Source organism: Myiozetetes cayanensis, unplaced genomic scaffold (genome assembly GCF_022539395.1).
Source record: "Myiozetetes cayanensis isolate MyiCay16 unplaced genomic scaffold, myiCay2020 scf2-11, whole genome shotgun sequence".
NCBI lineage: Eukaryota > Metazoa > Chordata > Aves > Passeriformes > Tyrannidae > Myiozetetes > Myiozetetes cayanensis.
Window position 1 is genome coordinate 8,083,805 of NW_026087411.1, and position 26,185 is coordinate 8,109,989.

The following is a 26,185-nucleotide window of genomic DNA, read 5'->3' on the forward strand; positions in this document are numbered from 1 at the left end:
CACTGGAGAGTGACTGCTTTGGAAGACAGAGAGATTAACCAAAATCACAGAGGATGCCAGTTGCGCCAGTTCAAGACTAGTGTGGGAGCTTGTTAGCAACACTCCTGTGAGAGGATTTGTAAAATATCTGCTGTCCTGAGGAAGAGATCCCAGAAAATGAGAGCACAACTCTGCTCTCTTTTGGAGATCCAGCTTTGGAGACCAATGTGACCACCAGAGAGGAGCTCCTGAGTACAAAGGAAGGACTGGGTGTGCTGGTAAGGATCACACCCAAACACCATGAATGTGTGAGGTGAGATGCCCAAAGGCAAGGCCAGGGCTGAACTGAGATGTGATGGCAGCACAAACTTGGAACCACCGGCATCCAAACCCATGTGAGGGAGTGGGACCATACCAGTGCTTACCATGGGCCTCATACGCTATTGAACAGAGCATGATAGAAATAAATCTGAAATAATGCTGGAGGGCGTCAACACCTGATCCTTGTGTCCTAGAGATCCATACACGGCAGCTGTAAGGGAGGCCCTTTCCATCTTTTCCATACATGCTGGGCCAGCACTGATGACAACATGTGACCTGCAGAGACCTTTCAATGCTCAAAAAAACCCGCAAATCAAAGAGCAATGAAGCTGCTGTACACTCAAATCAGCAAATCCTGCTCAGTTTTCTGATCTCTGCAGACCAGCTGGGCTGATGGATGCACCACCCAGAGAGGGGGTGATACTCAGTCCCATCCCTGCTGACTACCTTCCTGCTAATCTTCCCTCTAGCTTAGACTGCTGCAAGAATCAGCCAATTTAATTTCCTCAACTCAAGCTACTGGAGTTAGGTACTGATTTTTCAGCACATTGACATCTTATTTTGAAGCACCTGAGGTATCTCCATTTGTGCTCATTTGACGCCTTTGTGCTACATTTCAGGCTGACAGACCATACAAACACATCCAGAGGATGCACTTTAACTGATGAAACACCTCATAGCCGAGACAGCATTTGGCCACAAATTGGGAATCTCAATGTTTTCCAGGCCCTGAGACAGTGAATTTGCTATCCTGACCCCCTGACTATATACCATTGTTAGCTGTATCCAGGGGGCAATGGAGAAAAGATTATTGACTTTTTCTGCTCAGAATCCAGAACACAGTTTAACTGATTTTCTATCCAGGTAAGAATGGTATAGTCTGTAAGTGACTGCTTATTTCCTCCACAGAGAAAATGCTGAACGTGTAAACACGCTGTCTTTCAAGGGCTGTCAAGTAATGTAGGTATTGAGTGGTTTTTGACAGGATGCTGTAAATGGAATAAAGACAGTTTTGGCCTCTGTGGCAGCTATGATTACTGGCACAGCTATGCCCTTCACACTAGTGACTGAAGAACAAACAAATAAACAAACCAACAACAAAGGCTGCACATCCACAAAGGGGAATAATGAGAAAAAAGGCTTATGTATCTCAAAATTTCAGGGTAAAGACCCTTCACCAGTGAAACAATAATGAAGGGCATCTTGTGGTTGAAATTTGCTGGCTGCAGAAAGCAATGGATTTTAGAACTCTGGACAGAAGTCACAAGTAAAGTCTGAGCCTGGGAGCAAAACACGTAATAACGGTTTGAGCAAAGCACAGTACTCAAGTATGGAACAATTACATTATGAGCACTCAAGTAAAAGAAACCACCATTCCATACTCTTCATATTTCTCTTGGATCTCTCAAACAAAACCAAGTGCTTTTGCAGTTGCCCACAGACTGTCTGCACCTGCAACTCAAAGTGCATCATTCAGAGCAGGGCTTTCATTGCAGCTGCAAACACATGCTCAGCACACAGGCAGTGCTCTGGGAAAGGACCTTCAGATTTCACAGAAGACCCCAGAAAGGAGACTCTGAGCTTTTTGTGAAATAACAGGAAGTCCCAAAGAGCTGCACTTCTGCACCAACATGTTGAGATGACACTACTGCCTGATTAAGGTGCAGGTGAAGTCACAGGGATGTAGGAGGCAAGAGCTTCCTCCCTGGCAGATCACTCACGGTGACTGGAGTTGGGGTCAGTTTGGGCTGTTGGGCTAATACCGTGGGCCAGGCATGCTGGTGGTGACCTTGCAGGCTCATCTGGAGGCAAAATGTGATGAAAGCCAACCAAGCAGAGGAAAACCGTTCCAGATGGCAAGATCTGCTCGAGAGAACGCTCACCTGTCAACCGCATTAGGAAAAGGTGAGGGGACAGAAAACCTGCTGCCAAAACACTGTGGGTAACAGCCAGAAAAAAAGGAAGAGAAAAGACAGAGGTATGAGGAAAGCATTATGTTTCAAAGATCTAAATGAGATCGGGTGGGATTTTTCCTGCTCTGGGTCTGCAGCAGTGGGAAGCAGATTTAATCTCAGTTGGGGTCATGCAACCTCCACTTTACAAGTTGTACACACATTTCCCCTCACTATGTAGCAGTCCCTCCTTCTACGGCTCTGGCCTCGCTGTCTAAGTGCCAGGAGCAAGGGCACTTATCAAACCCTGGTGTATCTCATTGGCAAATCCAACAGTGGGAATTGACAGAAGAGAAAACAGAACAGAACTGAATCAAAAAATGTGCCTCTTGACCCACCTGACAGTACACAGAGTGAGTACATGTCACCCTTCTCATATGAGAACAAGGTTTACTCCTTACCACACCACAGGGCAACACTACAGAAACTAACTTACTGACAGTGAGGTGACAGTGTTTTTCCCCTGCTCCCCCAAAGAACAAGCAAGGGAATCTTTTAACCTTCATTCTTGTTCTGTACTTGAAATAAAAGACACTTCTCTCAAATCATCCCTTTTCCACTCCCTTTTCCACCTTTTCCACTGCTTGTGGTTTCCCCACATCTAGTTATGACTGGATTCCATTCTGTTTTATGAAAATCCCTGGCTAAGTGCAGTTTGTCTCTCTGCTGCCCTAAGAGTGTGGCCATTTGAGTTTCTGAAACAGCCATAAAGTGGTGCCAAAACCTGGGCATTGTGATACATCCACTATAAACTCAGCAAGTGGGAGCATAGAAATTCCAGTTGCAGAGCCGGCTCAGTAGGATCTGCATGTATTCCATCATAAACAAACTTTATTAAAAGAGGTAAAACTACAAAATTAATCAGTGCTTAACAAAACTGTAGTGGGTTGACCCTGGCCAGATACCAGATGCCCACTAAAGCCACCCTATCACTCACTCTCTGTAACTGGACAAGAGAGAAACTGGAGGAGAGAGAAAAGAAAAAAAACCAGCTAAGGATTCATGAGTAGAGATAAGAGCTGGGAGAGGTCACTTACTTATCACCTTCACAGGCAAAACAGACCCAAAGTGGGGTTAATACTTATTTATCAGTATTTATTTAGTATTTATTACTGCAAGGATAAGAGCCAAAGAGTGAGAAATAAAACAGTTTTAAAATAAACCTTCCCCCCACCCCTCCTTCCTTCCATGTTCTCCCTCCTCCACCCCAGCAGTGCAGGGGAATGGGGGTTGCAGTCATTTGTTGTTTCTGCCGCTGCTCAGGAGAGAAGTCCTTCTCCTGCTCCCGTGGGGTCCCTCCCAAGGGAAACAGTCCTTGATGGACCTCTCCTGAGTGAGTCCACGCCTCAGGCAGCAGTTCTTCCCAATCTGCTGTCCCGTGGATTGCTCCTCCATGGGGTGCAGTCCTTCTCGGATGAGCTGTACCAACGTGGGTCCCCCACAGGGCCATGAGTCCTACCTGGAAAAAACCTGCTCCAGTGTGGGCTTCCCTCTCCATGGGCCACAGGTCTCCGGCAGGGCCCTGCTCCATCCTGGGTGTCCCATGGTGTCACAGCTGCCTTAATGCATCCACCTACTCCAGCGTGGGCTCCTCCATGGGCTGCAGGGGGGTCTCTGCACCCCGATGGTCCCCCATGGGCTGCAGAGGCACAGCTGCTCCACCATGGTCTGCACCACAGGCTGCAGGGCCACAGCTCTGGCGCCTGGAGCACCTCCTGCTCCTCTCCCGCTGCACTGACCTTGGTGTCTACCTTGTTGTTCCCATGTTCTCACTCTGCTTTCTCCTGGCTGGGATCTCTTCAACGCAACAATGCTCTGTTTTTAAATACTTTATCACAGAGGCGTTACTATTACTGCTAATTGGCTTGGCCTTGGCCAGCAGCAAGAAGTCTGTCCTGGAGCCGGCTGGCATTGGCTCCATGGGACAGGGAAAGCTTCTAGCAGCTTCTAACAGAAGCCACCCCTGTAGCCTCCCCCCCAGTTCTTTCCTGGTAAAACTGCCTGCACTCCTTTGGTCTGCTGGTCCTATTCTAATTTAAGACCGAAGTTCTTACTGTGGCAAACAGGAGCTAAGCCCACTGTTCAAACAGATGCCTCTGTAGCTGTACAGTATATTTTAAAATGGTGCCACATCTCTGGAGGTGCTGAAGCTAATTTCCAGATCTACTGTTAACTATGATGCCATCTGTAACAGTACAGTCCTTGGCCAGTGAGCCTTAGTTTTTCAATATGTTACAGGAAAAACTTTCTAAGATGTCAGCCTCTCTCCCATATTCCTTTGACTCATTCCTCGGGTGCTATTTGAGATGATTTGAAAGGGATACATGTTTCATTTGCATGAGGCACCACTGCCTCCCTGGAGAGGTGAGCTAAAACCAAAGCCTGGTAGAGTTGGAGCCCACCATGTGAAATATGGATTCCATTATCTTCCCAGTTTTCGTATGTGAAAAGGCTATTATCGGTGTCTTAAAGCTCTTCAAGCCTTGTAGCTCACAAGTAAAAAACATATACTATCATGTAGTACTATTATAAACATATGAGGACTTAGACTGACTTCATAGCATCTGCTTTTCAGTGGGATATTATGACTATATTTTTTGGCATTCCCACCATGGAAAATCAAAATTAAAATGGCACTTCAAAATATTCCATTAAAAATATCCAGTTTCTCCTCCAGCTTCTCAGAAGATTTAATTTCTTTTCTTTCTTTTTATTTTCTGGATATGGAAAAGAGTTCTAAAACTTCTTTTACTTGATTTAATGCTGAGTGTGTTTCAATTCAGTGCTGTTAATTAAACTAAACAAAGGCTGCATTGTCAACACTTACAGCAGGAACAAAGAGATGATATTTTTAAATGAAATAAAAATCACCATTCATAATTTCTATTCTGCTTACTGAAAATGAAATGAAATGAAGAAAGCAATCAAATACAGACAATAATCCTTAAACACTATCATTGTTACAGTGCTCCCTTTTGTTATTTCTTGTTTTCTTTCCGTTTGGCTTTTTGTCTTGTACTCCTACCATCAAGTCTGATAACGGAAAGTGACAGCAAGCAAAATGTTTAAGCTGAAAAATTCCTTACGTTTTCTGCGGTTTTTTTTTTTTTATTAGAAAAGCACACAGAAAAAAAATAAATGGCTTGTTCTTGCAAGAGATGAAAAATAATTAAAACTTAAAACTGATCTTGCGCCACCTATTCTTTACATACATTCAGGCTAGAATCTGATATACGGAGAGTAATGAAAAGAAACAGATTCCTTCTGTGGCAGGAAAAAAAAAATGACTTTTTCCCCCTCAGGAGACTGAAATCAATATCTGGAGCAGACTACTGACAGTGTAATAACCACCCTGTCTGCCAGTGCTGGGCAGCATCCTTAGGGAAACCCCCTCAAGGAAGCCCTGCAGGAGGTCTGCATGCCATTTGTCACCCCATCATGCTGATCCTGCACCATCAGTGAAGCCCCTTTGCTGATGTAAGAGCCTGGAGACCTCCCAGTTGAGAACTGGTAAAGCCACCACACCACAAACATAAACCCACAGACAATGGGACCAAAAAACCCCACTCCTCTTCCTCAGGCTGCAAACACACAAGCACAGCAGAGAAGATATGCTCGCACAGGGCCACTCACAGGCAGGTCAGCCTCACCTGGCTACTTCCACAAGTCACAGAAATTACCTGGATATCCTTTTCTGCCATAGCTATGATGTCTTCAGAAGGGGAAAGTGCTTTACACTGGGATTTATAGACCAAACAGCCCCCAGGCCACCACAAACTGACCACAGCGGGCTGGTGAAAAGAGTCTGCTCACAAAACCTCTTCATCTGACTGATACTGCAACTGAGAAGTTCACTGGAGTTTCGTGCACATCTCCAGAAAATAAAGGCATGTAAAGTGAGGCTTCCTAAATCCTAGAGGTATCCCTTGGATAAAGGCACTTCCTTGGGCTTTCCAGGGATAATCTTTCTCCAGGCATAAGCATCTCCAGCCACTCCCATCTACTTGCTTCGTAACAGTCCACCTCTTCATGTAGGAAATGCTCTTTTAGTTTTCTTTGACAAACACCAATATCTGTCAAAAGCAAATTTTTAAGACCCATTTCATATTTAGCATCAGAATACGCTGCAACAGTCCCAAAAAGGGCATCTGATCTATTCAGTATGGGTTGTTATCAAAGACCAAACACACTGTACCTGATTCAGAGCATTTATTCCTCTCCTCTTTGGGCAACTGCATAAAAGAATTTGGAGTCTTTACACTAGATCTTCAGAAGCCACAACTCTCCAAAATATCTTTGTATTCTTTTCTTTCCAAACAAGAAGAATTTATCTTCTTAGAGATACAAAAGGAAGTTTTTTTAAATCTCTTTTTTTTTTTCTGAAATGTCTCATCTCTCTCCACTTGAGGCTGAAAAGAAGTTTGGTTAAGCAATAAAAGGTAGTTACAATTGCCATGAGTCAAGAATAAAAATGTCAGATTTGTCCAGAAAGATCTTTCTCAAGAAGTATTTCGTTTCTCTATAGCCACAATGTCATATTAAAGTCATTATTTTGATGTTATTTATGACTGTACCAATGCATAAAAAAATCCTATAAATGCCTGAGACTGAAACTATTAAAAAAAAAAAAAAGAAAAGAAAAAGAGTGAGAGAGCTCTGTTCCTCAGGTTTTATAATATTTAATTCTCTCCAAGATTATGCCATAAAATTATCACTCTTGCTAAAGTACAATGGGCAAGTGAAGGATGGACAAAATGATGGCTACAGAGTTACAGAGCTATTCTGTAACAAAGACTGTTGAGCAAAACTGAGCTTAGCTTGAACAGAAATTAAGCAGAATTCAAACTCACAGTAAACAAGCACTGATCAGAAGATTGACAAAGAAAATCTCATGTAGTTCAAATGGTTTAAATTGTGAAACCTCCTCCAGCCAGCCTTGACACTGCATGGTTAAGGTGAGGATGCTACTCCACCCCTCTGATTTGTTTCTTGGGTGCAGAAATATCCCAGGTAAAGCTCAGACCATGTAAGATAAAATATTTTGACCCAAATATAGAAGAGAGAAAACAGAGAAATAACAGAAATAACTTAATTTTCTAGTGCTCTGACAGAAATCCTAACCCTCCAAAGAGTGAAGCAACTTGTAAGGATGATCAGAGAGGGAAATCATCATATCGTATGTACTGACGAAGGGAGACAGAAAGAGATGGGAAATAAGATGACAGAGGGAAGAGTGGGCTTGGAGGAGGAATTGGTTACATATTCACACAAATCAACATGGGGTTTATTTCCATGTGTTGCAAATCGTGTTGTGGAATAAGTGTGCTGATTAAAACTGCAGCTAAATGCTGAATGCATGGTCATTACAACACAACAGGACTATTTCCAAGTGTACATATAAAGGGACTGCCAAATGGTCTATTAAAAGCATGTACACTTACCTAGCCAGCAAATAGGTCAGTGATCACCACTTACTCTGCTTTTTAATAAAGGGATTTGACAATATTCCCTAATCTTATAAGAAACACAGATTTTCATTATTCTTTTGTGAACCAGAATGAGTGTATTATAGTAGCTGGAAAAAAAAATTAGAAAGGCATCTTAGTTTGCCTTTCTTCTTCAGTTGCTCCCTAGTAATATATAACTTTAAGTTACAGTGGGAAAAAAAGGGAATAAATTGGCACATGTGATATTTTATTACTGATTTTGGAAAAAGCAACAGCAGGTTTTTATGAAACACACACAGTGCCTTACATTGTTATATTCTTCAGGGTAATCTGGCTTGGTTCTTACTGCTGGCAATGGGAAACAGCAGTGAGACTGCCAAGACTTTGATTCTTCACTCCTCTGGGCTCCTGGCGCCCCAGAACCTCGAGAGCACCAGGATCTGGGACTCCTTAGAAATACACGCTGCTGCATGACCCTGGAGCTGTGAAGCCAAATGAACTATACAGAAAGGACCCTGCAAGCCCTAAAATTCCCCCAAACCACAGAGATGAGCTGGTAGTAAAACTCGCACAATTAAATCCGAAGCTAACCTGTGGTTTGTCAGAAGTCCGCAAAAACTGAGACACATCTCAGAAGCAAGAAAAAGTCATTTTTCCAAGGAAAACCATATCACTGGAAAAAATTCCTAGCGCACCTCAAAGCCACAATCAGCAGCTGAGCAGAAATCCAGCTTTAGGTTGGAAAAGGGACTTTGATCTTTGTTGGTCACTTAGCGGCTCACACAGCTCCAGCGCTGGGGACCACACGGGTCGCAGATGACTCCCATGAATCTAATGGCTCCCAGTGAGAGAGAGAGAGAGGGAGAGGAGAGAAGCAGCTACATGCTACCCTCTGCTCCACGACGAGCTTGATAACATAAAAAAACCCCTGTCAGACATAGAACAGAAAGATCAGGTAGTTAGCAGTTTAGTAGTCGCTACATTTCACTATGCACAGAGATCCAGAACGGTTCAAAACAACTGACAATCTCTGTGTTTCTATTTAACAGGACTAGCAGTCCCATGTTAGTTTTTTTTTTTTGCCACATGTTCCTAGACAAAAATAAGCCATTTCGTCCTATGTCAAATGTACTGTGCACGCTGCTGGAAAACTATTCAACTGAATTAGTTTATGAGGTAGCACTTGGGTTACATAAAATAATGTTACATATTAAATCTCTGTTTTATGCTAGGTAATCTCTTTCCATTAAGAGAAGTCTCTCACTGGGGAAAATATATTATTTTATCAGACTGAACTTCAGCTGATTTTATTTTTTTACCTCTTTTTGTCCAGACCCACCTCACTTTGTGGTGAACTTTCAAAACCCGTGTGGCAGAGTATGTGCCCACCAGAACAGGAAGCATCTAGCAAGATGAGTTTCAAGAGTGCTTATACCCATAAGAATGAACCAAAGCAAGGGAAAGCCTTAATTTCCTTCTCAAAACCCTGAAAAAGCACCCATTTATTTTTCCTGAGCCAAAGACAGTATGTTTGGAAGAAGCTGAACAGAATATCTACTCTGTTATCCCGAACACAGACTCAACACATCATCTCCTCTTATCACAGAACTTCACAAAAGCTCACTTAAATTGATGAGAGTCCTTCTATGGACTTCCAGCAAGTTTTGGATCAGAGGAATCCTGCACAGGAGCAACGCCTGAGCCCCCAGGTAGGAACACGTTCCAAAATATTTAGAAAGAACCTTTTACTTACTTAGTATTTGAACTTTTTAAATCAGGGGCAGGAAAAGTGCCAAGAACAACCCTATTCTGACATTACCTTCTTTCCCTTAACATTACATATTCTAATAGTAGGTAGAACAGATGGTGAAACACAATCTCTCTGCTGAGAACTAAAGCAACAGTCCCTAGCCGCAGGGGACACTAAAGTATTAAAGAGGAGAAAATGTACAAATAATGAAAGCAAATTTTGTCCAACTTGCTTATGATGAGGCATAAAATCAAATGTAAATAATTTTTATTCAGAGGAAATTAACATGAAGACATTGGTATTTGTAATCAGAGTTAGCTGGCATTGTATAACCTGGATTTGCAGCTGAGGTAGGCAGGTACTTGAAAGTAAGGATTATATCAATTCTCCCTTCATCATCATTAATACAGCACAAACCCAATACCATTAACATGAAGAATAATAAAGAGATGTGATTAGTCCCAACTTGGATGGGCAATTAAAATTAAAAAAAAAAAAAAAGGAAAGGAAATGTTGTTTAGCTATATATGAACAAAGAGGTTCTATTAACCGGGCTTTGCAGTGAAGAAAAATGTCAATATTGCTAACACAGTTTTGCAATTAAGTTGGTGTCAATGTGGCTGGGGAAAGGAGTTCATAATTACGACAACACAGTTAGTATTGACCTGAATTTTCAATAAAAACCATGTCTGTGTTTTAATTTGGAACTGTAAAATTCATCCCTATGCTCTACAAATAACCATATAATTATTAACTTGCAGTTACTTCAAATTACAGAATTATTTACATAATACATTATTTTATATATAACTATGTGACTGTTGCAAGTGGTGAGCTGAATGCAGGGTTCCCAAAAGTGTCCAACACTTAAACTTTTACATTTCCTTGCAGAAGCATTCCTATGGATTTAAATAATTTACTCCCAGAAAAAATTACTTGATTCAGCAAGACTCTGCACTCCTGCTCCAAATATTCGTTTCTTCATTAGAATTACTAGTGTTAGTTAATTGCTAGTTAAATCTCTATTAATGACCTCAGAAATAATAATCATATCCATTTATTTTAAATACTCTCGATGCTTCTGGTGAACGTGATCAAGAGTGTACTTAAATGGACATAAATTGGTTGTTTAATCAGCCTTATGCACTTAAATGTATAAAACCAACAATGAGAAGAGTATTTATTTTAAAGGCACTTTTGAATCTGATTGTGCACTTTTTTGCACTTATTTTCCTATGCAAATCCAAGTTCAATACACCAAAATAACACTCAAAGATTAGACAAAAAAAGGGTTTTTTTCTTAGAAGAAAAAAGCTCTTATGTACTCTTGTCATGTTTCCTACAACAGAAAAGGCAACAACGAGTCCAGCAGGATTCTCTGTCTCCATCTGTTTTATAAGTAGGCTCACCTCCTTCTTCTTTTCCTTCTTCCTTTTTCTCTGCACCAGGAATCAAAGGTGCCTCAACGTCTGTTGTGTCTTCTTGGTTCAACAGTGTCTCTGAATAAATTTGATAAAAAGAAGATGAACAGTAAGGCTTTTCAGAACAGACATAAAAGGATTAACATCCACTAGAGACCGTGCCATTAAAAACACTGGCAGAGGAAAAGGATCCTTTCCCCCAAGGGTACAAATACAAAAGCTGCCCGAGGAAATCCAAGGGGCTGTAGCTGACAGCAAAGCCTTGACCCCTCAAGGTGCTGAACTTTCTGGGATCTAGCACAAAACCACCATGTGCCTGGATCCAAGCATGGCTCTACACTGAGGCTTTTCACAAGCCCAGAGCCACACACACTCCATGCCCCATCCCTGAAGGCCAGGCTGGATGGGGATTTGAGCAACCTGGCCTAGTGGAAGGTGACCCTGCCCACAGTGGGGTGATTGGAACTAGGTGGTCACTAAGTTCCCTTCCAACCCAAAACATTGTATGATTCTGTGATTATATGATATGATATGCCCGTTAATCTTGCTTTTTGCTTTCAAGACACATGCAGTACCTTCTATTTCCATGCAGGAGCTTTGGGAATCTGCCCCAGTTTTCATCTCCTCCTTTGCAGAAACATCCTGTTGTCCTGTTAATAAAACAAACAGAAAATGGCATCAGGATGATGCTCTGTGCAAGCAACGCTGAGTTCATCAAAACAAGACATGAACCTACCACACATCATGGTACTTCTCAGCCAAGTACTGCTGTTTTTCTGTTAAGTGAAATGTTGGACTTACTTTATATATGAAAATATCACTTAACAAACTCTCAGCATTAAGTTTGTTAAGTGGCTGGTCAAAGCTGACCCTGCATCACTTTTATTTTTTCTTCTTTTGTAGCTCAGCCTTGACACTGTTTCTCATAGGAGCTGTTGCAAAGCTCTCGCACTTGACAGTCAGCTTAGCAGAAGGAACAGAAACAGCCCACAGGCTTTTAGAACAACAACAGCAACACAGAAGGACAATAATAACAATGATATGTACCCAGGATCAATATGGCTTAACCCACATATTTGAACACGTGTGTCTTCTCCAGTAACCCCAGAGACTGTGGCCCCACAACTGGCTGACACACAACCTCTACCAGCCAACAGCACTTCCTTGAGGGGGCTAAGGTCAGGCTGAAGCCCACTGGATGCTGAAAATGTAACAACTAAAGTTCCCAACTGGTTCATTATCTCTATCTTAAAAAAAAGGGATACAAAACTTTACCTTCGGCTTGATCTTGCTCACACGCCACAGGATGCACTGGATCGCTCTCCCGCGTGCCTTTGGAGTCTTTCAGGGAGTCTGAGGAAAGAGCAAACCAACAAGTAAATCCTGCAGCAGTTTTCACGCTGGAAAAGCCTGGTAGCTCCTTGAGTTAGAGGTAGCTCTTAGGTGTCAGCTTCATATGTGGCATTCTGATACACTGACAGATTTTCTATCTGTTTAACCACAGCCCTATAAATTACAGAAGTATACTCGTGGGTTTCAACTATTCAAATTGATTTCAGAACCCCTACACTTACTGAGAAGTTTTTTGCCTGCAGTACAAACCTTAAACAAGGAGCTGGCAAGGAAGGATGCCTAGGAATAATCAGCAGAGCTACCAAGAATTTTATTTCTGACAAATGGAGTGGCACAAAGCTATGAAAACCAGCACAAACCACCTACTTGACAAATGAAGTGATTCATTATTTATTTAGAACAACAATTTCTCGTGGTTGGATTTTCACAAGCTTGACAAACATTAAATCCCATAAATCCTGGTGCAAATCCTAGCCTCATGTCACTTGATGACAGAACTCCCAAGATCATTATCGTGGCCCAGACTGTTTTTCTTTTTTGGAGCAGACCATCAAAATGAACTGCCCAAAGCCATACTCTGAAACAGTGGCAAAGTGAGGCTTAAATTAGGTGACATAAAGTCCAATTGCCATGCTATCTGGGATTTTAATAAGCACAGGGCATTATTTTGTTGTGTCAAACAGCATTTTCTGACAACAGCCACTTCATTTTTGCTTGGGGATGGAGAAATGCATAATGCATAATTCCACTGAACTCAGGTGATGCAGCAATGCAGAGATCTGTTTTAGCTCTGTTCATCCCCGTAACACACAGCTTTGCCTGGATAAAGAGCTCTCTTTGAGCCTCATTAAAAACCACCACTAATGTAACTGGACATTTCTGCAAACTACAGGAGTTAGGTCCACTCCAGGTCACAATAGTGGCAAAAGAGAATCAGGATTTGTGTACCCGTGTGAGACAGTTCCTAAAGTGCTGCTCGATGGAAAACGTAAGTGACAGTGCCAAAAGATCTAGAAAATGTGATAATAAATTATTTTATGACAGTCTTGTTATGGCTCAACTTCTGCAAGGTCCCTTTCCACAATACAGCCAAGCAAATCTTACAATATACCCAAGGATACCGTTGCAAAACTCTGTTTCTGAAACTTTCCAATGATAATCTCTGATGGATAAGTGAGAAAGCTGGGTTGTTAACATCTGATCCAAATTTAATAATCTGTAGGAAAGGTATGCACTGAAAGTGTGTGGCTTTAATTAACTGCAAATAATCCCCCAAGGCAAATATTTAATTACCTGCACAGCTTCTTACTTCTTTCGTGGCACGACAATAAGTTTATAAATCCAAGTTTGAAAGTAAAATAACTCACTGATGTACAATTTGCTAAACTTTGCCCTTGCTGCACTTTTTTTCACCCTACTGTGGACTTAAGACACTACTCACTGTTCTCAGGTGGACCAGTCTGTCAGTCTTTCGTACTGGAATGCCACTTTGTACCATGAGGTACAAAGGATTACCCTATCAGCCCAAATCAGAGTAAAAATAGATTAGAATTTCATCAAATTCGAAGTTTAATCAAAAAGCCAGCTGAAGGATCTCTTGGTATAAATGGGGGAATTTTTCAAGCAAACTTTAAACCCACTGAGCAAAGTTCTGGCTTTGCTGAAGTTCTGTACAAAGCTTTCGGGATATCAAGCAAGCCAAGATTTGTACCACCTGTAACCCCACACCTTAAATTAATATTTTTTTTCCTCTATGATGCAGAAGCATGCTTGTAAAAGGAACTGTACTGGAAAAGCTGGAATCAGGAGTCCTCTGCCTAAAATACCATGAAGGCAGGGCGCAAACACAGTCCTTCGGGCAGTCAAAAGTGATGACAAGTGTGATATCACCTGCTAGAGGACAGAGAGCTGCATGTGGCTCTGCTCCATCAGACCCTTAGAGCCATCTTATCCCACACCTCTTGCACAGTACTTCAAACTCCCAGACCAGTGCCTTTAATCTCAGTTCACAGGTGCCACCTTTTTCTCCCAGCATGAGGGATGACTCCAATTTCATGCAAAAATCAATCCGCAGCATCAGAGGCACAATTACGGGCTTTGGTCAATGAGAACAAATGGAGCTTAAGGAGCCTTGTGCCTGGCTGATGTATGGGCCCCACCAGGCTGCCACTTGGGCAGGGCTCATGGAAAACTGCAGTTTTCACACAGTGCAGGACGTCGCTGCTATTCCCACCCGTTGGCACAGCTGGCAGTCTGTCCCCGCAGGCTTTATTCTTACAGGATTGTAATTTTGTGTTAAAACCTTCATTTTTATCATAAACAGTTTTCCTATTGCTCCAGGGTTTGAGAAAGCAATTTGGCTGCACAGAATTCTGAATTATCCCAGGCAATATACAATAACAATTTTTCACCTTTTTTTTTTTTTTTTTTTTTTTTTGCAAAGTGTGTTTCTGAAAAGAACAGATCATGGGCAGGAGTTACTGCCTGGCTGTAAGAGTCTGCTGTTCTTATTCCAGGAGTAGGAATCAGTCTTGATTGGTGTTACTATGTAGATTCTGAGTTTCAAAATCTTTAAGATCAAGACCGTGTCAAAGGTTCCTTCTTTTCAAATGCAAATATTGCATCAAATATTCAAGCCAAAAGGTCCAAAGACAGATTAACTTTTAGGATTAACGAGAATGAAATAAAGGAGTAAACCTAGATTTATCAGGAAAATCTGAGCCAAGCAAAAGTGAAAATGTAAAACCAAATGCAGTGGTCAATAAAAATACTGATGACATCCTATTTCCTGCATGCAAGTTCTCAATAGGGTAGTGGTATTCCTCAGACTCAGCTCGTCCTCTGTGCTCCTCTGGAGCCTTATGCAATGGGGCATATGCCCAGTATTATAGTCCTAAATGATTCCAGGGTCTACAAGAGCTCTGATCATCCCTAATGCCTTTGGTTCACCTCTAATTCACTAGGGAACTAACTCATGATATTTTTAAATGCCATAAAGCAGTGTTAGCCCTCTCCTAACAGAGCTACTTATCTGTGAAGTCATACCAGAGAATCTAAGCCAGGATATTATCTCACAACATAGTTTTTTATCTCACAGCTTATTTTTTTGATAATACACGTGCTGGGCACTATTTACCTCAGGTAACTACAAATTGGGACTGTAAAGGTTAACACTACTCCAGGCAGGACTGAAAAAAAATCTGTGTTTCGGATACCACAGTGGAGCACAGTTTCTAATGCCACCCCTGATCAGACATGAATGAACCAAACATGACATTCAACGACGTAAATGAACCAAAGATAGGCCCCTTTTATCTACTGCACATCAAGCACTGAAGTGCTCATTGAAGTCTGAGCATCCCTTAGTCCCCTCAAAATTCTTCCTTGCTGGCAGCAGTGGCAGTGGCAATGTCCATGTCAGGAGCACTCATCTCTGCATCCCTCTGTTGTACTGAAACCAGTGTCTCATTGGACTGTGGGCTTGAATCCACCTGGGAATTAGCCCCAACCTTTAACAGCCCCTGAACAAAAATATTTAGGCTGGAAATAACTTATCAGAATACTCTCCAAGTATATCACTGCTCCAATATATCAGCTGTATGTTGAATCTGTCTCCAAGAAATGCATGTAGCTCGCAATAAACGATCAATCCTACCCTTCCTGCCAATAATCAGACACTATTTTGTCTAAATCCTGCATAAATCCCCGTGCTTTGCCATGCCATTCATAATTTCTTTTGACTGTATAAGGCAATGCTGCTGAAACAAAATTTTGCAAACGCTAAGGAAGAGGGGAAATGGTAAGAACTGAATGTTAAGTGGTTTTAATGATCTTTTAAAATTCACTTCCTCAGCTACACTCTGTATGGCTTATTTACTGAGTCGTTTCTAATGTGCAACACACCTGGGTCCTGCACACAGCATAGATAAATCACTGTGTTTTAGGGAGCTGTAAGAAGATTAAAGAGGGAAAAAGCTGGTCATTAGGAAAGAAACAGGTTCAGTGCATTTTATTTTTTAAGCATGATACTGTGAAAAATGACTGGAATATTTCCAGAGTGAAAGAAATCAAGCAGGCGCCTAAAATTACAGGTAATGGTGTGCACGGAGGCTGCCACATGATTAGGGTATTCTTTTGCCTCATAAACTGAGGAAAATGTGTTAAAATGAAGTACTATAAAATGGTGATTTATGAGAAGTTGGGGAGAGATTCTTGAGCTTTGACTTTAAAATGTTATTTTTATATCCACCAAGATTTCATTTTAATCTGTCTTTATGACAGATTAGATTTATTGGAGCCCAAGTTTATATGGATTGGTAAAACAAACCTTTTTAGGTGCAACAACCTGTAGATATATTTTTGCTAGTTCTCAGGTAATAGACCAGGCAGTTCATCTCTGCAGGTGGGGTCCACTGAGTACTTCTCCCACCCATTTGTGCTTCAAGCTGACAGAAGGGCATCTCCTCTAACCTTGCTTTCTGTCCACCTGAGAAATTCCAGATGCAGCTGGTATAACAACCAAGGGCATCCTGCTGCTGCCATAAGGGGCAGGACCTGTTGTACAGGGCTCTGGGAAAGCAAAAAGCTGAGAAAGACCTGACTGCCTTGGTTACAGCCTTCCCAGCAAAAGGTGCTGAAGGGTTGGAGGGGGGAGATGGAAGGAGCAGGATCCCTCATTGGACTGACAGGAGCGCAGCTGGATGGCTCCAGGTCAGCTAATATTTAAAAATAAGTAGGATTTAAATAAACCAGCTAAGTAGATTAGTGCTCACTGTTGCAGCTGCCTGTGCTGGTGAAGGTTAGAGCAGAAATTCCTCTTGAGTAGTTCAGGGGCTGGACCCCATCTGGATGTGCAACTCAGGTCAGATTAAATGTGGAGAAGAGAATAACGCCCATTATGTTCAGCTCGAAGTGACCCTTGTGGAGGGTGTTAAGAGAATAAGTGGTTGGTTGGATGGTGGTGGTTGTGTCTCTGGTTAAAAACCCCCAAGCCCCACAAATTAGCTTGTGTTAGCCAGTTTGCTTTCATAGGAATCCTTCTAACCAAGGGACAGAAAAATGTTATCACCATAGAGGGCAAGCAGAGCCACAGCTATGGCTGGAGGTGTTGAAACTCTTCCATTAAAAAAGCTTTCTCTCTCAGTTACCTATAATTGAAATTTTTCAGGCTGAAATTTTCCAGGTCTAATCATAGCCCAAGGGTGAAGTAAAAACATTTCATCGGTAGCTGCTGAGTGCTCAGCGCTTCTGAAAATCAGGTCATTCATTGAGATGTCTTAATATATACTTAAGAGCTGATTTTAAACACCTCTTTCTGATCATATTGGCCTTTCAGTCAATCTTTTTCACCCACTTATCAATGACTAATTTACGCTGATTTGCACAGCTTCCCTGCATTTGAAATGCTCTATCTTTCAGTTTGTCCCTTCTCAATCATTTATGTCTTAGGATATGAAGATTTTTTCCATAGTGAGAGCTACCTCAGGCCAAACAGGAATTTATACCCATTATGCTTTACAGGAAGGATACCTATAGGCTTCTGGGTTGCCCAAAGTAAGTTTTTAGAGCTAACCCCTAGCCAAGGTATATACCTAATTCTGTTCCTGACAACACAAGCCCTCTAGCTGACTGAATCTGACTCCATTTCAGAGAATGTAGAAAAATAGTGACTTGCTTTAAATGGCATTCCCACAGGAGCCCAGACTTTGGTGCACACCTGGAAATAATTAATCGCTACTTTATTTTTAAAATTAATTAGCATATGATTTAATTTAGTTGACCTTCAAATGAAAATTCAGTTCCTATTAAGTGCTAATGAATTAAAATCAACGTATTGTGCACAGAAACTTTGCTGTGATTGCATAATGGGGAGTTATGCTTCACCTGTACTAAATCCAGTTCCTTTTTACATCTTGCCTGACAGAAAGCTCTATCATTAAATCAGGTTAAATGGTAATTGGTAAAAGAGGTAACTGAGATGAAGATGCAGATCGCTCTCTCACACGCACACATGCACGTGCACGCACACACACTCTATTTAGCAAAAAATGATCACAGGTTCAAACCACTCCACATATACTATATGGTCCGTTTAAAATGAGCTTGTAGCCCCAGCACAGTCTTGTACAGACAGGCACAGCAGACTGAGTGCAGCCTGCCTGCTACGTGCTTTATCTGCTGCATAAACATTAACGACTTTAATCACTTTGCTCTGCCCTTACACTTCATAAAGAGAAGCATCTCTCACTGGAAACACGCCGTGGATAAAGGATCTACTTCCATATGCACAGTAATGAAGCGCCACGAAGGTGCTGCCTGGGGATGTCAGCTCCCCTCCCCACGAGACATCATCCTTAAGCATGCAAGTTTACCAGGGTAAAATTGCAACAGTTCTCTGCAGACAGTGGAAAGAGGAACTTGGTACAGACTAGAATAAGAGGATACCTCTACAGCACAACATCAAACATCTTGATATTCTTAGAATATGACTGTCCTTCTTTCTTTTTTCTTTTTTTTTTTCCTGTAGACAGACAAGCAAACTGTGCAAACTGGGCCTTTGTGGACTATTTTTTTTTTCCTGGACAGTGTCTCTTCTATTGTAACAGAAGAGATACACTTTTACATTAGTGTGGGATTTGCAGTCTGAGCCCCTCAAAACGTGATCCCTGCACTGTCCCACGCTCTTATCATGAAATCCCCTTTCATCTTCCCATCTTTCCCCTTTCCTTTAAAAAGGAAACGATAAAGATGACTCAGGCACGACAAAAATATTAGATCTTCATGGTAGCAGAGATGCATGTGCTCTGTTTTGAATATCATCACATTTTAAAGCAATAAATAACTATGTCAATATGTTTGCTATATTCTAATCCCAAAAATATGAAGGGGAAAAAAAAACAAAACAGAAAACCGACTAGTCAACTCTAATTAGACTCAAAATATTTGTTTTGGTGCACTCACCAGAGCTGACATTTGAAAGACTGGTATACTTCCACAGCAGGCATGGAAACCTCCTATTCTGAGTGGTTTAAACTATGCATTTTGGGAATATGAAGCCTAGACTTATTTGCCACAAATCTCCTTTCACAGTAATTAGGTGGAAGGAGCGGGAAAACATAATTTCTCTAAATGCTGTGCATCCAGTTCACTTAGTTGAAGATAAACTACCGAAATCAGTATGTTCCAGAACCTGGCAGGTTTTAGCTGTGTTAACTCAGTGGGCAAACAATCTGAAGGCTGAAATTTATTTTGGGAGCAGCAGGTGTTTTCAGAAATGCCAGGATTTTGTAAAAGTGCCATTTCCCAAGTGGTAGCAAGTTTTTTTGCAACACTAGTATTCACTTTAAAATAACTCAAATTCTAAAATCACACAATCATCAAAGAATCACAGAATGGTTTGGCTTGGAAGGGATCTTGAAGATCATCTCATTGCAACTCCCCAGCAGGGACACCTTCCATGAGACCAGGTTTCTCAAAGCCCCAACCAGCCTGGCCTTGAACACTTCCAGGGATGGGGCATCCACAGCTTCTCTGAGCAACCTCTGCTAGTGCCTCTCCATCCTTACAGTAAAAATCTGCAAAACTGAAAATCCTCTGATGGAAATAAGGATTAAAACCATGGCCTGGTGCATGCAGTGGCCTCACTGTTCAAAAATTCTTGGTTCCATTAGAAAAACTAGTAAGAAAATCCCAAAACATAGTCTTCTTTTTTTTTTTTTTTTTTTTTTCTCCTACTTGTATAGCTTTACAAACAAAATATACAGAGGAGAGTCTGTCTTGCTCCTTTTTTTTCTCTACCAGATGCTTTCCATCATAGTTACGAGGAGAGGTAGGACATCAAAGACATAATGCACTTTGGATCTCTCAGGTGCTATCTCTCCATCAACCTCTCAAGAGAAGAGGGGAAAACACTATATATATTCTTAATGTATTATAGGAAAAGTGAGACCTGTAGCACCAATATGACTTCTTTCCTGAGAAGAGATTATAAACACAGTGGGGCAAAAACCTGGAGTGGTTACACATTGAGATGGCCACCAAAAAGCTTATCAGAAGACTGTCGTCTTCTTAGTCAGGAACATGCCCTCAATACCAATTTGTTGGGATCTTCAGTACAAACTGCAGACAGCAAAGGGAAATCCAAACCCAAGGCCTCACTGTGACCCTCACACGGTGAAACGCACCATAAACCCAGCTGATGGTGGCTCTTACAGATACAGGATACATAAACAAGGCCAAATGTCATCAAGACAAGAGAAATTAATGACAGACAACCAGCAGCCATGCTGGGACTGAATCCATCACTATTTCTGCCTTCCTCTAGCCTTGCCACAACTTCAATCTGTAAAGCAGCAAAAAGAAGTGCTCCAGTAAGGGTTTGTGGCTTCTTTTTTTTTTACTTGCAGGATCAATCAATCAGTTAAAAGAGCACTTAAATCAACCTGCACAAGGCTTTGAACTCATAATCAGGTAAGTATGTGGGCTCTCCAGCACGTGGCTTTGGAACAAAAGGGCAGGATCTCACACCCTGTCACACTTATCTAGAAAAATGAGAAGAGAGTCAAGCAGCGATGCTGAATTAAACATTAAATCTTTTAAAATAAATAAGTTAATGGATGTTAATAATTGTGTTATCTCAGTGAAGTGCATTAAAATTTTCTATTAGTCTTTCTTGAAGGCTGTACTGACGGACTGTATTTATTATAGATAGTGTAACTCCTGTTTTGAATTACAGTAGCAAACACTTTTATATATTAGCCTGGGTTTTTCCTGACGTACCCCCACAAAAATGCCCCAAAATGTAGAGTGGCACAGCAATTAATAATGTGATTATCACAGAGTATCAAAAACAGTACAGCTGTGCCCCAGTTCCTATCTGTAAACCAACAACTCCACAGGAAAAATCTCAGCTTGAAACATTTAAATTAGATCATCTCTCTTGTTTCCTAAACTCCCTGTCATTTGGCCCTGTGACACTTTTAAATATTTATCACAAACTAAATGATCTGAGTGCCCAGCACAGTCTGCACAAGATAAACAGTACTTTCTCCCTCTCCATTATGACTTCATCTCCTCCTGTCTCCTCCTGATGTGTTTATAGCTATTGTGTTTTTCTTTTCCCGCATCAGGAGAGCACTGAACGGGGAGCTGATTTTGCTGAGATAGTCATGCACGCTTAACTTTACGCCTGTGAGTCATCCCAGCGAGCCTCAGGCTTTGGGCTTATTTTGAAAATGTCATGTATGATATTTTAGCATTAACTCCACAACAAGGGGACTTAGGAATTCACGGTGCCACTCCTAACCGGCACAACAGCTGGTGTCAAGTACTTCATTACAAAGACTTTTGTAAATGTAAATCCAAGCATTTACCTATTTCTGTATTGTTCAACTGTGATTTGGGCAATTTCCACACTAAGGAAAATAAGGCTTCATGAAATGTCCTCTTGGGACTGGGTATTTCAAAACACAATTTCCAATCTGTACCTTTATCCTCGCTCAGCTCTGTGTCTTCTGACGGTGATAGGCTGGCTGCAGCTGAAGGTTTTGTCTCATCTGTAAGAACAAAGGAAAATGAAAGAGAAGTTATTCATTAGACAGCAAACTGATGGACCGCTCTCCTGAAAAAAAAAAGTGTTGCGCCTTACTGAGGCAAGATATTAGACCTGAATTTCATTTACTGGGCTTCCATCCATTCACTGGTCATTATTGGTCTGATTGTCTTCCCTAAACAAGAGGTAAACTTACATTCCAATACTGCCAGATCAAGTCTATATTTCAATTCCTCACAATACAGAGGGAGAAACAGCTATTGGTTTCACGGGTAGGCTGGTGTTGCTATTTGCTCTGAAATTCCATTTTTTCATTTAATCCATCTCTTTTGAGAGAAAACAATTATGCCATTCTTAACTTTAATCATATCCATGAATCCCATTGAAATCCAAATGATTAAATGCAAACGCTTTCCTGAAAATAGAAGCTTTCATGAATCAGGACTGAAAATTTAGCAAGACCCTAAAAACACGTGTCTTGGAGTTTTTTAATGGTAAAACCAACAGGTAAAACTACTGTAGTTAATAGATACAAGTGGTACCTGAATTCAAAAGAATTTTTTAACTTTCAGTGTTGCTTTTTCTGGGTAGTTTTTATAATTCTAAAACCTTTATAAGCTTTTGTTTTCATTTCTAGGCTTTCATTTCTTTCAAAAGACTTGTCTCTGATGATTCTGACAATTTTTTTTCCTAATATAGCCATTGAGTATATTTAACTACCTTGAAACAAGAGCTCAGAACCACCTGCCATGTTGTTTCTCCATGTGTTAAGTGTGAAGTTCATTGATGATAGACTGGAGGCCAGACTTTTAAAAAAAACCCACACAGTAACAGCTGAAAATTTTCAGTCTTTTCAGACTATTACTGGCTTTTTCACTAATATAGGTTTCTATATAATGTATTTTTCTCTATAATATCACTGTATTTTTCACTATAATAAGAATATATAAATCTTAGTGTAATGGATTGGGGTAAGAAAACAGAGTCATTTTTTTTGTCCTACATTTTCCTTCACAGTATCAAGTATATGATTTGTCCCACTCAGATGAAAGTTATCCTTTTTGTTTTAGAAAGCACAACTAAGAACTTTAACATTTAATGGCATTGCTCCTAACAGCAATCGCTTTGTAGTGTTTAGAAATGTTTCAGGCACACAACCGAGGATGCTGGAAAAACAGGTAATTTTCCAGTGCCAAGAGAGGGCACAGAAGCAGCAACCTCAAAGTTCCTGGTGATGCTTTGTCTCTGCAAAGCATAGAGCGGAAAGCAGCAGTGACTCATTAGGTGGATGTAACTAACTCGAGGTAATTGTGCCCCTCTGCTCCTGTCACTATGTCAACCAGGAGGGATAACTGTTAAGCCAAATAATTTTTTTCCCCCCATAACACTGCGTGCCTGTGGCCGAGGAGGTGATTAATGGGCTGTGCACGGGCACAACGCTATCTTTAGGTTTATACCTAAAACCGCGTTCCTAAAGAATGACATTTTCTGGATCCCGGACCTTAAATGTCTGGATCTTTTCTCCGACGCTCTCCATGAGAGTAACGAAACATGACTACCAATGCAAGATAGCACAAGAATGTACCTCATGGCTCTGATAAACCAGCTCTGACAGCTCGTATCGCTACAAGTTGTAATGACGGTTTCGGGAAAAACACAATGCATTTAAGACACCTACAGCAGCAAAGTAATAATTCCGAGAGGTAAATATTCCTTCACTCTCTTGGGAAAAAAGAAATGCATTTAATTCAAGCTGTTTTGTGAACCAAAATACCAGGGAAATACACACCCCATCAGAGTGACTATCACTGACAAGCACAGCGGGCTGTATTGGGCATCTGGGTTCAACAGGAACCTCTGCAGCTGCAGCCAGGAGCTCTGGGCAGCATTAGCTCTTAGGTGAGCTGGCAGTCAAGCAGTGCTTGGTATGATTAAAAACTAAATACTGCTTGGAAAAAGATATGCCCCAGCCTAGCCAGAGATTCAAAACAGAGTCTCGACTTCAGACAGAACAACTCATTCCTCTCCCTGGTCCCCTTTGCCTGTTTAAAATATGACTAGCATGAAAGTGAAAAACCCGGGAAAGGAAATGTGGTTGCCCTCCAGCATGCACAAAACACCACTGCATGCTTATCTTGGGGAGGATAAAGTTTGCTGAGGTCCATGGCAATCTAGCTTATTCTTTAATGCTGTGTGCCCAGGGCTTCATCTCCCACTGCCTGCCCCACGTGAGGACATACAGAAGAGGTGATAAAGAGGACATGAAACACAGAAGGAGCTGAAGCACGTGTGGACAGCCTCAGATGTTAGCACTCAGTTGCAGAAGAGTGACCTGTGGAGGGCAGGCAGTAAAGCTGCACTTCCACATACACAGTGCCTGATGCACAGGACAAAAAGGAGGACTCTCGTTGCCACAATGAAGGAAGCAAACCAGATAAGTCAGGAATCTAGGCCTTCTAAATTTACCTGCTGTGTTTGCTGACTGGCCTTTTTCAGCTCAATTTCTCCACATATTGAAAACAACCTGATTAAAAAGAAGTTCCAAAGAAAACCATCTCATTCGCCCTGGATTAAGTATGTTTAGGCAACATTATGCACTACAATGAGAAAAAACCCAACCAGATGAGAAAAGTATTGGGTTACTTGTAATACTACACTAAAAGAAATACTAAAGGGAATATACAGACATTCTGATTGCCACTTTGGCTCTTTTGGTAACCCATTAATTCTAGCTGTCTCTTGCCCTGAACAAAGGTGGGCAGGATGAAAAAAATAACTATAAACAGAAAAGAAAAAATAGAAAACTTACTGTGAGCACAGAGTGACACTGTATTTCAACATAATGAGCTCACTATTATTTACAAGCATGTCACCTGCAAAAACCCCTGCTTGTGAACTCTGACATTCACTCACAGCATAATCAATATCCTTCTGTATGGATTTAAATCTTCATAACTGCTGAGACTTGTGCAGGCATTTTTTCAAAACTTGAAAATACCTTCTAAAATCTTCTGAAGTTGAGTTTTCATTAAGAGAAGCCTCCTGCCTGCTTCCTTCTTCTCCAAATTTCCTATTCCCCCATTTCTATTCTATGCAGAGGGGAAAAAATTATTTCTTGCTAGTGAGAAGATTAGCTAGAGGTAGTTCACCTTAAAGGGAGAATATGGAGCTGGTAAGCTGGAGAGGGAAGCCTGCATTCCTGCACTGCAACACATCCATCCATAATGAATGAAGTTTCGGTCTCTAATGGGAGAGTTGCTCAAGACCTGAGCTAATCTGGTGAAAGTGTCCAAACATTCTCCTTCAATAGCACTCACTAAGGTTATTGTTCACCAAGGTGGATAAAGCCTAAGAGAGGCCTTTAAGGAGCTGGGCACAAACCTGCTTCTTGGCTCTGGACCTCAGTTTCATCAGTGTTTTGCTTCTCCACTGTGCCATCACCACCTATTGAGAAAAACACATAAAAATTATTTACAACACATCTTCTTATTGGTAACAGCAGCAGCAATATTAATTGTGTCCAATTCAGCACAAACTGCTAATTTACAGCAAGGCGCTGTGATAAAAGAGGAGAGATGTAAAGGTAAACTGAAAACACCTGCCAACAGGACCAGTTCCATTTAAACCAGTCATGTTTTTGTATCTCAGGATGAGGATTATAGATTTTATCTCAATAGGCTCACTGAAAATGATACCAAATAAAGGGATGCTTCCGTAAACACTGTCTGCAATAAATAAAATTGTTGCTTGAACTTCACCTATGTATTTTATAAAGAGTTTTTTTCCTGGGATTATTTTCCTCCAGTAACATTTCCACAGGACCCTTGAAGTGGCTGTGTTTCTGACTTGCAAAACTCCCTTGAATGCCTATGGAAGGTAAGAATCACCTGAATTGAATTTTAAAGCAAAAGCCACAATGCCACTTAACATAAAGTATAAAAATGCATCACAAATGACTGTAAAGAAGAGAGCAAATCAAACCAAAGTAAGGTTGCTAGAACTGAATGCATTCTTCCCCTTTCTACATTCGCATTCCTTCCCAATTTTCTCCCCTATTTCGCATTCATTATCCATTTTCTATCCTCCAGTTGCCTTTTGGAAGGCAGGTACCAAACAGCGAAATACCACCAGGAACAGTAATACCCTGGGGAATGTCTATGGCTCTCTTAACCTTTGCTTGCCCTAGTGAGAAATATATTAGGAATTCTGTGTTTTCAAGGATGGAGAAGGCTCTTTTAGCTTCATAGTAATACAAGAGGCTGCAGTGCAGCATGCAGGGTTGGATGCGATGGTCACGCTCCCTCCTTTCCAGCACGACGAGAACAGCTGAGTAGCAGCCTTAATGAGGCATTGGAAAAAATGACTGCTGAGCATATACACTGGGAGAGAGGAAATTCATTCCCAGGCCTGGA

At 41.2% G+C, this 26,185-nt stretch overlaps 1 protein-coding gene across 4 annotated transcripts in view; it reads right to left on the reverse strand.

The window, feature by feature from the left end:
• Nucleotides 1–26,185, reverse strand: part of MACROD2 (mono-ADP ribosylhydrolase 2) — a 1,470,694-nt gene that overhangs the window by 678,507 nt on the left and 766,002 nt on the right. For all 4 annotated transcript variants that reach the window (XM_050314972.1, XM_050314974.1, XM_050314971.1 and 1 more), the window contains exons 12-16: nt 25,155–25,217; nt 21,709–21,777; nt 12,146–12,223; nt 11,446–11,520; nt 10,859–10,948 (exon numbers count right to left, since the gene is read on the reverse strand). In XM_050314972.1, coding sequence (XP_050170929.1) covers nt 10,859–10,948; nt 11,446–11,520; nt 12,146–12,223; nt 21,709–21,777; nt 25,155–25,217 — 375 coding nt within the window. The remainder of the gene's footprint in view (nt 1–10,858; nt 10,949–11,445; nt 11,521–12,145; nt 12,224–21,708; nt 21,778–25,154; nt 25,218–26,185) is intronic.